This window comes from Phyllopteryx taeniolatus, chromosome 3 (genome assembly GCF_024500385.1).
Source record: "Phyllopteryx taeniolatus isolate TA_2022b chromosome 3, UOR_Ptae_1.2, whole genome shotgun sequence".
NCBI classification, from domain to species: Eukaryota; Metazoa; Chordata; class Actinopteri; order Syngnathiformes; family Syngnathidae; genus Phyllopteryx; species Phyllopteryx taeniolatus.
In genome coordinates this window covers 751,238-763,818 of record NC_084504.1, presented here as the reverse complement: position 1 = coordinate 763,818, position 12,581 = coordinate 751,238, and the positions used below count along the sequence as shown (strand labels likewise).

General features: G+C 39.8%; 1 protein-coding gene across 4 annotated transcripts in view; it reads right to left on the bottom strand.

The window, feature by feature from the left end:
* The window catches only part of nr6a1a (nuclear receptor subfamily 6, group A, member 1a), a 198,859-nt gene that overhangs the window by 46,052 nt on the left and 140,226 nt on the right, over positions 1-12,581 (bottom strand). The window contains exon 1 of one of the 4 annotated variants that reach the window (XM_061766347.1): positions 9,326-9,477. The exons of 2 other annotated variants lie outside the window; for them this stretch is intronic. In XM_061766347.1, coding sequence (XP_061622331.1) covers positions 9,326-9,350 — 25 coding nt within the window. In that variant the 5' untranslated portion in view covers positions 9,351-9,477. Of the gene's footprint in view, positions 1-7,042; positions 7,173-9,325; positions 9,478-12,581 lie in introns of those variants that run through there. One more of the 4 variants, XM_061766348.1, reaches the window with a different exon arrangement.

Here is a 12,581-nt window from a genome sequence, read left to right as displayed (position 1 = left end):
ATGTGGTGCAATCTATTAGTTTATCTGAGCGTTTGAAAGGGTTAGACTCATATTGTATAAACCTTTGAACACTTAAAAGAACATTGACTTTTGAACAGTTTCATCTTTGTAATTTTGGACCGATGGAACATTAATCACGGTTGGCACTGAGTCATGAAACCTCTTAGCCAATGTGGCGAAACAGTATAAAAATGTCCTACCCACACTTGTGTGTAGTTAGCCACAACGTGTTTATGTGGCCAAACCTTTACGGCCTTTTTATACTCCTGCGCTCGCATCACATGACCGACGAATTGGCCCGCGGGGCCCCTCTGCGTCACTTGAAGAGCACACGGCAAAAATTGTTGCTGTGCGTAGAATGCCCCGGAGATCATCTGTTGTGATTGGTCCGTTTTAGTCACATGCTCAGAGTGCCCCTTGGTTCTACATACCATCTACGCCGCCGCCTTGTTACGGAAAAGCTACCGGTAATGGCCAAAAAATGCAGAGGAAACTCCATCCTGTGGTCTCCTAGCCAACACCAGCTGTAGCGACAGTCCCGACTTGGAGGTGAACTGCAGTACATTTTCAAAACTGTGCGCGTGGGTTGCGCTCGAGTAGAAAGGCAAACTGCATGCGGGATAGCCGCAGTGACGTCAGCGCGGTTGCCGCCCACGCGACTATAAAGAAGCCTTTAGCCACACTTAACTGGTCATCATCACTGGGAAGCTGATAAGCTTTAATGATGTGGGCCCAATTAAAATTAATAACATAGTCATCAATCAGGATTAGGGATGAACGGTTTGGGAAAATACTCTGAATTGTGAGGGTTTTTTTTTTGGTTTCTTTTACACATATATTGTGCTTTAGCATGAGATTTTTCGAGAGGAAGTTTGTTATCTTCAGCATTAAATACGAAGTAAATAAATATGCATGCTTCAATTCGGCACCAAGCGTCGGGGCTTGTCTTACCCGATGCGCTGCTCCCCACAGCTGGGAAAGCCCGTCAGCCGGAATGCTTAGCCAGCAGCGGCAGGACGGCGGATTGAAGCATTTTACGAAGCGTGGTGAAAAACTAAACCATCAGCACCGTTCACACATGCCAGAAAACACAGCTCGAGTACCTCCCCGCCACTATATAAGGACAAAGTTTAGCTATGCTGCTTCGTTCGGAAGTAGCTGTGCTTAGCTTCCATAACGAGGCCCATTTACCACTCCAGCGTGCAGTTAGCTACACACTGAAAATGCGTTTTTGCTAGATGCCTCAATTTACAGAACAGCTCGGTGACGTTATCTCCCAAAAAAATGAGCTAAAAAAAGCAATGGATTGCCTTTTTGAAGACACGCAGATGCCGAGCTGAACATCGACACTACCACCCAACTCTGCAGTGCGCATTTTACCACGAATAGTTTCGTGAATTTAGACCATAGACAACATGGCTTCGTGGGTAACTTGATACTAGTGAATGGGGCAGTGCTGACTGTCGAACTCCATGGGCTTCCTCCTACCGTCCCGTTGTCGTCAGGTGCCGTGTTCGGCTGTGACATTATGTCACCAACAACAAGAGTAAATACTCCCGCGACAACGGCATTGCATCACGTGACCGACAAATTGACCTGCGCGGCCCCTCTGCGTAGCTTGACGCGCACACGGCAAAAAATGTTGCTGCACGTCGAACGGCGCGGCGATCATCTCTCGTGATTGGTCCGTTTTAGTCACATGCTGTCATGACATAGTCAGTGTGCCCCTTGGTTCTACATACCATCACGCTGCCACCTTCTCGAACGATTTTGCAGCATAACTAAACGTATCATCTGGTCATCTAGGTCCATTTGTTTTAGCAGACACTGTTCCCCAGTCGCCATTGTTGTTGCTTTGTTCCTTGTTACTGAAAGGAAAGTAAAAACGGCTACCGGAAATGGCCCAGAAAAATGCGGAGGAAACGCCACCCTGTGGTGTCCTAGCCAATACCAGCAGTAGCGACACCCCCGACTTGGAGGTGAACTGCAGTACATTTTCAAAACTGCGCGCGTGGGTTGCGCTCGAGTATAAAGGCAAACTATGCACGGGACAGCCGCAGTTACGTCAACGTGGTCGGCGTCCGTACAAGTATAAAGAAGCCTTAAGTTGACTCTGTTCTTATTTTTATGATTATAGTACACTTTAACCATTACATTTTGAAGTTGAGCCTCCTAATGTGATTTTATATCCATTCGACACACCCACAACATCTGAAAGCTGAGAGGCGGCCCTTATTATTCAAGGTTTGAAGCCTGATTTTTTTTATTCATTCAAATTTGGCAGGCTTGTTAACATTACTGTTCTCTGTGGTGTGTTGAGTTTGCATGACATTTTTTGGGCCTGTTTATTGCCACATTAAAACATGAAAATGGTTAACAGTTGAGATCATTTGTTCAAAATTATGAAAGGTAATCAAAATATAATCAAATGTAATTAGTTATATTATTTGGAGAAAGAAAGTGAAATTGTTATACTACTATTACATTTTCAACAGTGTAACTTGTAGTTGTAAACAATTACATAGTAATCTACCCAACACGGTATGTATGTATTCCGGCCGTTAGTGTATTTAATTTGTAAACAAAATGTAAAAAAAATGTAAACGTAAATAAAGAAAACGTAAAAAAAAAAACTAACAAACAAAATAAATGTGGCCATAGTTCTAAGTTTATCGGATTGAGCAAACCAAAGTGATATTTGGATTCAGCACATTTTATTGTCCTAAATCAGCTAAAAAAAAATCTTAGACAAGAAATTTGTTGTTGACCATTGATGCATGAATTTGTGAAAGTATTGGAACTAACTAGGTCTTTACCATTATTACGATTGTATAAAGACAGGAGTGTAATGTGTTTAATGAGTAGTTAGGATCATCTATGCACTTGTATCCATAGAGTTTGAAGGGCAACACATGTAAATTGTGCAACTCACGATTTTCATGAAGCTGTGTATGTCTTTACAGGAATGCACTTTTGTCTTTACCATTATAAAAAGAAGTGTTTTCAATGGGCCACCACCATTTGCTCTGTCAATAAGGATTACCTTTACTCTGAATGTCTAAACTTTAAACTCATCAATAACTTTTTGAAAATAGGTGTGGCTGTTACAGCATTGGGTCACTGATGGTGTAGTGGTACACTCGCCTGACTTTGGTGCAGGCAGCGTGGGTTCAGTTCCCACTCAGTGACGGTGTGAATGTGGGTGCGAATGGTTGTCCGTGTCTATATGTGCCCTGTGACTGACTGGCGACCAGTTTAGGGTGTAGTCTGCCTTTTGCCTGAAGTCAGCTGGGATAGGCTCCAGCGCCCCGCGACCCTAACCAGGATAAGCGGTGTTGAAAATGGATGGATGAAATGGATGTATGTTACAGCATTGGAGACATTTACCATGTAAAACCAAACCAAACCAAACCAAACCAAACCAACCAAAATGCTAAAGTGGATTTTTTTTGTGTGTGTCTTTATCATTATTGATCAAATTATAGGAAAACTACCTTATATTCACTGATAAAAGACAACAGCTTTAAATGGGAATTATGTCCATGTCTAAAATAATTTCACATATATCTAGCATGCCTCCTAGTTGCAGTTGTTTGTAATTATTTTTCTTTGACAAATTTAGTTTTGAACTGACTTTTATGTATAAGTCTTGGTCCCATAATGTAATATACATTTTATCAGAGAGAGAAAGAGAGAGAGAGAGAGCAAGAGAGAGAGACAAAGAGAGAGAGAGAGACCACCCTAAAACCCCATTAAAGGCTGCATTGTTTCCCAAGAGGTCAGCCTGGGTTTCAATCCAAAATTTAACACAAAACACAAAATGGAAGTTGAGTATTTTAAAGTGATGTCAAAGAATAATCCAAACAACACACTTTTCTTCTCCCACTGCTCACAATGTTTCAGCTTGCTTACTGTCAGCCTGATGACTGAGTGAGACATAGATCACTTGTCATATAGATCGACAGGGCTATTTCCTTTTATGTAGTTCAGGAGTGGTGCATTTAAGAGCGACATGGCTTAGACTCAAATTGCTGGCTTCTATCAGGCAAAAAAAGAAAAAAAAAAACTAATTGCTGATGCATCTTTATGCTCTCCTATGCGAAGGAGCCTGGCAGGTTTCTCCAGCCCCAAGCCTCTCCAAGCTTCATCATGCTGAGAACACACAAGTATGGTGGCCAAATCTCTCTATTGTCCACACCATGAGCACACAAAGGCCAGTGCATAGCATAAAGCAGCCTTTTGAGGGGCTGACAGAGCAACAAGGACTGCTGCTAAAGGGTTTCTCTCTTCGGGTTTTGTTTCATGCTTTCCATCACAATCGTGCCCAGCTGAGACAGGGAGCGGGGGTTGGAGGAATCTGCTGTACTTTTCCGCTTGAGCCACACCCCCTCCTTCCAAGCCTACTCATTTCCTAGTTTTCCACATTTTATATATGTTCTTCTCCTTTACTTATCTCTAAAACCTGTGGATGAAGAAGGGTGGGGGCGCAGAAAACTTTTTTGACTATGACTGGTATGTACAGACATGGACACACATCAAACACATTCACAGAGGTTAAAGGCATTTGAAGACCCTCTGGGACTAAGATCCCGAATTCCTGGCAAGCCACACTGTGATGTTAATCTTCTAAGTTATGTGCATGCAGTTGTAGATTGGGCACTTCCAAAGAAACAATCGCGACCTGTTGACATAGCTGTCTTGATAATATACACCCAGGCTTAAAGGCTAAATAATTAGCATTGAGTAATACACTAAGCAAAGGCTCCATATTAATCATATGTAAATGTAGCCACCTGAATCAAGTTCAGCTTTGTTTGCATATTTATTATTTTTATTATTATTTTGAATCTCAATTAAATGTGCTGGGCTTTTTGTATTAGGTTATTTTTTTTTGTAATTCTCAAAATTTTTAGTAATCTACAATGACTGAGGATCCATACAATCACAATATTCCAATCAATTTGTTTCTGTCGTCAAATCTTTCATTTGGTAAAATATTGTTAAGCAGTAATTGATACAAAAACGCTGCTGATAAATACAGTACATACATTTATTTCAAAATAGCCAAACAACTAACCAAACCTATGCACATATCCTAACCTGATATAAGACATGCAGTAACAGGAACATGTTACTCATTTAGAGTTATGCAGTTCATTCAGTAGTAAGTATATTTTTAAGTTTAGTATTTCTTGATGGCAATTTTTTTGGGGGACATAAAAGGATGATTTTTATACAAGCAAACAAACGTGAAAGCAGCTACTACTGCCACCTTTACACTACAATAAAATTCAGACAATTTTGGGTCCAGTCATCCAGCACACACTGATATGACACATGACTTGAGTTTTACAGTGATAATCATTAAAAATTACATAACTGACATAGATGAACGTGGCATTTTTCTGCTGTAGGTGGCACCTTTCATCGACCTCAGTGCCAGAGACATCAACATAAAAACAAGTTTAGCTTTTTCTGTTATTAACTCTTAAATGTGTCACATATTTGTGGGGAAACGAAGTGATGTGGCATATTGGAAATTAATCAGTGTGTGTGCGTGTGTGTGTGTGCGCGCACACACTGGGGGAAGGGTTCAGTCCAGTTGAAATAACACACCCTTGAAAGACAAAGGTCTGCAACATGATTGACTTGATGGCTTGGTTTGACAAGGCAGTGGCCTGACTGATGGATCAGTTTCAGTGAAATTAGGAAAATGAGTAAGTAGGGTGAATGAGCAGCTTCTGTCATCTGCTATTTATAGTTGAGTATTACAGAGTCCCTGACCTCCCCCACCGTTACTATTGATCTTCTCACTACTCCTGTCGCCTGTATCTGCATCACATAAACAGCCTTCCATACTTCCATTTCTTTCCCATTTTTCATTTTAGATTTCACTTTTTTTCTTAAACATTGGGAATAAACAACTTCTCAACCATCAAGGCCCACTTGAAGATTTAAAGGTAATGCAACGTGTTGAAATGCATCATTAACTCTGTCTTAGCTGGAGCACAACCGACATGGCTGCTGGCTGGAGGATTAACATGGGGGAGGGGATGAATACAGTAGAATGGTTCCTCCACATGCTATTCCAGAAGTTTGAAGGACAGTATCAAAATGAGGACTACATTTTTCTTTGCAATCATGAGTGCTAATTTAGTTTTTCTGGTAATTAATATTTGACACTAATTTGAGTGAACTGAAAAAAATGTCTGAAATGTAAATTTTTTTAATTCACAATGTGGATTATGTCATCTAACATTCCAAATGTCTTGCGATACAACAGTGGGGTGCAAGGGTGGCCCTGGTGGGTCATATCTCTGTGTAGGAAGTCTGGTAAAAATTCTACTCAATATTTTACCATTTCATTAAAATAATAATTTCAGTTGAACTCAGAGTTAAATCATAAAAAAAGAAACAAGGTCTAAATGAAAATTATCAACAGTTCTTGGCAAGGCTGTGTTACTGAAAAACAAAAAAAGCTTTGATTGTGAAATGCCTGAAATAAGCAAGAAGACTGATCTTAACGCCAAATGTTAACTAGCAAGTACAGTAACATCTATCAAAAATGCTGACTGTGCAATCCTGCAGCCACACATCAAAAACAACAGACTGTTAAAATTCATTATTACATCTAATACCCACTAATTCCAAATCAAACAAATCACTTGAAGACATTCATGGATAAAAGTGTTGAAAAGCTGAAATCTCTCCATACCTTTTATTTGTGCTAAAAACCTCAAATAATCTGTTGGCAAAATGACTTATTTGATTTTACATATCAAGATTCAAATGGACCAAGTTGATCTATTTGCATCTAACGTAAAATGATTGAGCTTTGATGCCATATGTTTTCTGTTATTTAATCAAAACATTGGTCTTTCACAGAAAAGGCTTAAGTAGAACTTTACTGGCAATAAAACCGTTTTGGTCACTAAAAATAAGACTCCCTACTTTCACATATATTTGACATTCACACATGAATAGGTTGAGTTAAATATTGGCCTACTGCAAGAAAGTAGCCTCCAATGATAGCCTCACTTACCTTCCCATGTATCCATTTCATGCTTCTCCCAGGTTGCCTGGAACCCATTCAAACATGGAGTCTGCTGAAGAATTGCTTCATAGCTTTTTTCCCCCCTTCCCCTCTGTATGCTCCCCCAGCAACCTCTTTCCTCGACAGCCTGCTCCTCTCTGACCACAGCCGCAGCCAAGTCACACCACTAGTCACTTTACTGCCTGGTCACATGACCACAGAGTTCAAGCCCTGGGGTCGCGGCTTGGCTTGAGGTCCAATGACAGCTAGGGGTTATCTGAGTGGAACTGATAGTCCTATTTTCACTGCCGTCCTACAATACAACCCCTTCACCCCTGCCTCCCCCACCAAAAAATTAGCCTCCCCTCCCCTCATCCATGCCTCTAGCAGTTGTGGAGAGGACCAAAGTGCATGTCCAAGCATAAACACAGGTTCAAGCTGACAAAACACACCAACATTAACTAATTGAAGCGTTTTGTGTGCCAAGGGAGAAGGTTCATGCTCTGGTTTTTCACAACCGGCTTGGTTACCAATAGGGGAGCGAGATGGCCAATTTCCATCAAGTGGTACAGTGAATCTTTGTCACAGTATGCAATTATTTTAGTTTATGATATCAAAAGCTGTAAATCTTACAAAAAATAACTAATCCATAACATACTACTAATCGGCACCCTTCCACTGCTGTACTCACAACGGTGGTACTGTATTGGTAGTGTGGAGTTTGACACGCTGCAGTCCATTAACTGGTTTACAAACAATCATCCATTCCACCCACAGAAATATCATAAATTATGCCATTTTTTTAAAAAACACCATTACAAGAGAGAGATGATCCCATATCTTTTCTCGTTTACAGATCATATCAGCAAGCAGGCCTTCACATTGTTACTCATCTTTGTTGATTTCAGTAATAGTTCGACGCTATTTATGTACCTGACTGAGTTCAAAGAACGAAAGTTCATGAACTAGTGCGAACGTGAACTGAATTTAGTTCATTTCTGCCTGAATATAATTGAGAACACGCTCATTCTGGCGTCAAGGGACGGTTTTCGAACGAAAGTTCATTTTCATTCCAGAGTGCCAGGTTTTGTTGGGGGACTCCAGTACAAAACCCGAACTACAGTATATACGAACTTTCATGTCAGCGGATAACCGCTGTATTTGGCAACCGATTCAGTGTGGCTATGGCCGCCATTCATGGCAGACATGTCGCAGCTGCGTGAGAACACAATTTCACCATCGTTCCTGCATGTTTTTGTTTGCACATTAAGGAAAAAAGTCCTGTTTTTGTTCCTCTTTTAACACCATTCAAACAACACGTTTTCCTCATGTTTTTGAGATTGTAGGGTGAAAGCTACAGCCGGCTGGACTGAAAGGGTGGCAACAATGGGAAAACGAAATGCCAGTATTTTAAGGGCAATAGGCCATCAGCACATATTGTGGAAAAAAATAAAAATAACTATGAACTAGTTCATTTTTGGGACGGTGAACTGGACTTCGAACTAGTTTGCGTAGAAAATGAAGTTTCTCCAACACTGTATGGACCTGACACATCCATTGCCACCCGACTTACACGGCCTGTGGTGAAAATGCTATCCAAATCAAAGAACTGGCTCCTCTGTACCCCAGCTCAAGATGACCAAGCAGTGACAAGGTCTGGATGGAAAGAATGTTCAGTCCCTTTCCCTTTAAAAGCAGCTTGACATTCGGAAGGAATACAAGAGACATGCCATCTGCAGACCAAATTGTATTCGCATTAGATTTATTTAATAACACAATCTGGCAATCAGGTATACACGCAACCTACTTCCACGTTCAGCAAAACGGGCCAAAGCACTTCCTCGCAGTTCAGATGAAAGGTGAAGGAGACCATATCAAAGCAACCATGGGAAATTTAAACATCTCTTGTCTTTTTTGACACAAGATGTCACCAAAGATTACAGTACTCGATGTTTAGGCTTCGCTTGTGTTTACATATATATCATATTTGTATAAATAATTGATATACATGTATATAACATTTCTCAGGAGACACCAGGCATAACAAAAACAAAATTTTAGCAAATAATCGTAATCAAACAGTTGTCATGCTTGTTAGCATAAATATCGTAGTAGTCTGCTATCCCGTTTACCGGGTTTTGTCACGTGGCGTTCTGCATATAGCGGATTGTGCACACAAACTCAATTGGCTATCCTGTTCTTTACCAGGCACGAAAGCTTGTTTACTGTTTTTCAATATGATGTGGCTGTGTGAACTGTCCTTAAAGTGTTAACACTGATAAGTTCTCTTACCAATCAGTAGGTTCTCTTCGTTCATTCCCTCCACTGGCCTGGCCAGGGGCGCATCCAGTGTTTCAACTCCTAAAGTCTACAAGCCCCCTTTGACACTATGCCCTATAGCCTCCCCTCTAGCTGGAACTAACCGCCCGCTGTAGTGGACAAGCCTTTCCGGATCCTCCGGCCCATCTACTGCCTGACCCTTTCCACACTGCTCCGCCCAACGAATACCACATGCTCACTCTCTCAGTAGCTCTGCAACTCCCTCCACCCCCAATGTGAATGCTAATGACCAGGCCACACTAAATCACATACAGTATAAGAAGCTTTTCACATTCAAAAACATCACAGAGCGGTAGCTCATGCGCCTGATTTAAGGAAACAAGCAAATATGAGAAACTGAGCCCAGGCTATTTTACAAGAAAGAGAGTGGAGCTGGTATTAGGCAGGTTGGTTTGCAGGTAGAAATATGAAGGCTCATGTAACCTGTTTTGTGTGATCAAAGCCCATCTCCTTGCAGTTAATGTTGCATTAATACCATAGAGCTTGCTACCATATGTCACTGCCTCATAAGGATGGCTTAGTAAAGACATGGTCATGCTGTTGTAATTGGATATGTATTTAAACCTTAAGATTCTTTACATTTTACCATGAGTGTAATGCTCTAGGGTGGGGCAAACTTAAAAATGTTCAGTCGAGTTTAGCATACATGTTTGTCAAGACATCATCAAGACTGAAAAAAATACTGATGTTTTGCAATAAGCACAAGAGAAAACAACCAGGTCTTACTAGAATGGAAACAAGTATTTGTCTTGTGAAAAGAAGCATACGTATTTTCAGCCTGAATTGCAAACTTAGTTGTCGATAATAATAGGAAATTAAACCAGAGCAGCCATATGTCACCCTTGACCTGTAGGCACCCTTCCTCTAATGTGGATAAACTGCATAATAAGCTACGCTGCCTTTAACCTTGAAGTAGGCAAGAGTGAAGACAGCTACTAATCGTGTGTCATGTGCCAGTTTTGCCCATACGAAAAACAGTTAATATGAAGATATTACCGAAAGTGGCATATACAACTGTTTGGTAAAAATCCTTGTTTCTATATTCTAAACGATGATGTTTTTTTGGAAAAAGCATTGCATTAAAAGCCATACATGCACTTTTCACAATTTCACATATCGCAATCCCAATAATTAATCCCATTGTGAAGTTGGGAACACCAAATTCAACACAATAAAAGGCAATCTTCCATTTTAATTAAAAGATCATTATAAGCGGTATGGAAAATGGATAGATGGATTTCAACGGATTGATTGTTCTTGGTTCGCCTTTCCTTCAATAACACACCTTTTCAAGCCGTACATTTGTTTTTTGTTCTTTCAGTAAAACTAAACCAACCGATGCAAATATTTGCACCAATTCATCTATAGGGAATAAAAAGGGTAATATCAAATATATAAAACATTAAGTTAAATATACATTAATAAAATATAAGACTCAATGTTTTTTTTTTCTTCAATAATACGTATAACCAGAAAACCGTGACTTTGAAAGTGTATTTTAAGTAAATATGTTTGGTATGTTTAAAAACACCACTGGCAATTAATTAATTGTTTATCTTTGTACTAGACTTTCCTGCTTCTGACTGTCCTCCAGAGTTTTTAATTAATTTTTGTTTTTATTCAGCACCAGTTGTGATTCAAACTAAACACAAATGAGTTGAGTCTTGTCTTGTTTTTAGCATTTGCCGAAACATCAGAGTAACAAAGGCTATTTCTTTTGTTAAAGCTCCCTTCCCCCAACACACCGTCACATAAGACAAACCTTTCTGCTTCTCAGACAAAGAGCTTCAAGATAAACAGGAACAGACCACATTGCACCTGTTCTCATCCAAACATACTGTACAAGCACACAGTTGTATTCCAGTGGTATGAGTGTGTCAAGGACCTCTGTTTATGTTAGAAGAAAAACATCAGAAATTTTGCAAAGACCTTCACCATTCATCTCTAAATGCATTTCATTAAGACATTGCCGACATTCTACGAGATACAATCTACACTATTACATTATACAGTAAGGCTACACTATGTTGGAAAAAACAAAATGTGATTTTCTTAACCCTGCGATATACTTTGCAATGTTCAAAAACAACACCTGCACACATTTCTCTTTTTCACTCTCAAGAAAAACTATGCTCAGTAGAGCACAAAAGTATACGGAGTCATTTGTATGAAGTCTACCTGTATAAATGCACTGCACTATTGCGCAATAGTCCAGCCAGACATGAAGTTAAATTCATTTCTTTTCATATCCATTTATATTGTAGTCATTAGTGTATTCCTAACACTATACATTTGTTTTTAATCAATCTTTTATTTTGCATCTATGTTTTAACATATGCATTAGTATTTCTACATTTGAATACATTAGTTCAAGCAAAACACGTTGTGCACACCTGAAAGTTTGTCCCTTCAATAATGCCGTGGCTCTCCTCCCTGCCCCCAAGTGTAATCTGTTGTGACATGCATTCGTTTGTCACATTCTAATGCGAGTTACAGTAAATGCAGGTGTAGAATTGTTTCCTGTGACCTTGTTAACAGTTATCATACGAAAAAAATAAGTAGATACAGTAACACTCTGGGCTTCTCCGTGTGTGTTATTTGATGGGTTTAAATTTCCCATAACATCGGTGCTAATCTTATTAGCATGTCCAAGCAGGTCCCTGCGATATGACTATTGTGCAAACGTAGATTTGGATGACAATGCTCAAACGATATACTGTGCAGCCCTATTATACAGTACATATTATATACAATATACATTACATTTACTGACTGAGAATGGATGTCCTCAAAGCCACTTTCAAGCCATGAACTCCAGACTACACTGTCTGAGACACTATGCTAAAGCCAAAAGGTACGAAGAGCTACATTGAGCACATACTGTTCTTGATTGGTTGGCGAAGGTTTCGACACGGTGATGGAGGGGGTGGTATTTGTATTTGCTGCATATGAGCATAATTAGCCCTTTTAGGCCTAGGTCTCTTATCATTGACACAAATAAACTAATATAACAAAATACAGAAGAGATGCATTACATAGAACAGCTTTGCCTATAATGTGCCAAAGCAGTTTTCCATATTAAAAGAACAGTATGCAGTGAATTCAAATACCTGTACTGAAATAACAACCTAATAATAATAATTTGGTAAACTAAAATAGAATTGTATTTTTTGTTGGTGTTTTGTCGCTGTCGTGATTTCAGATCAAC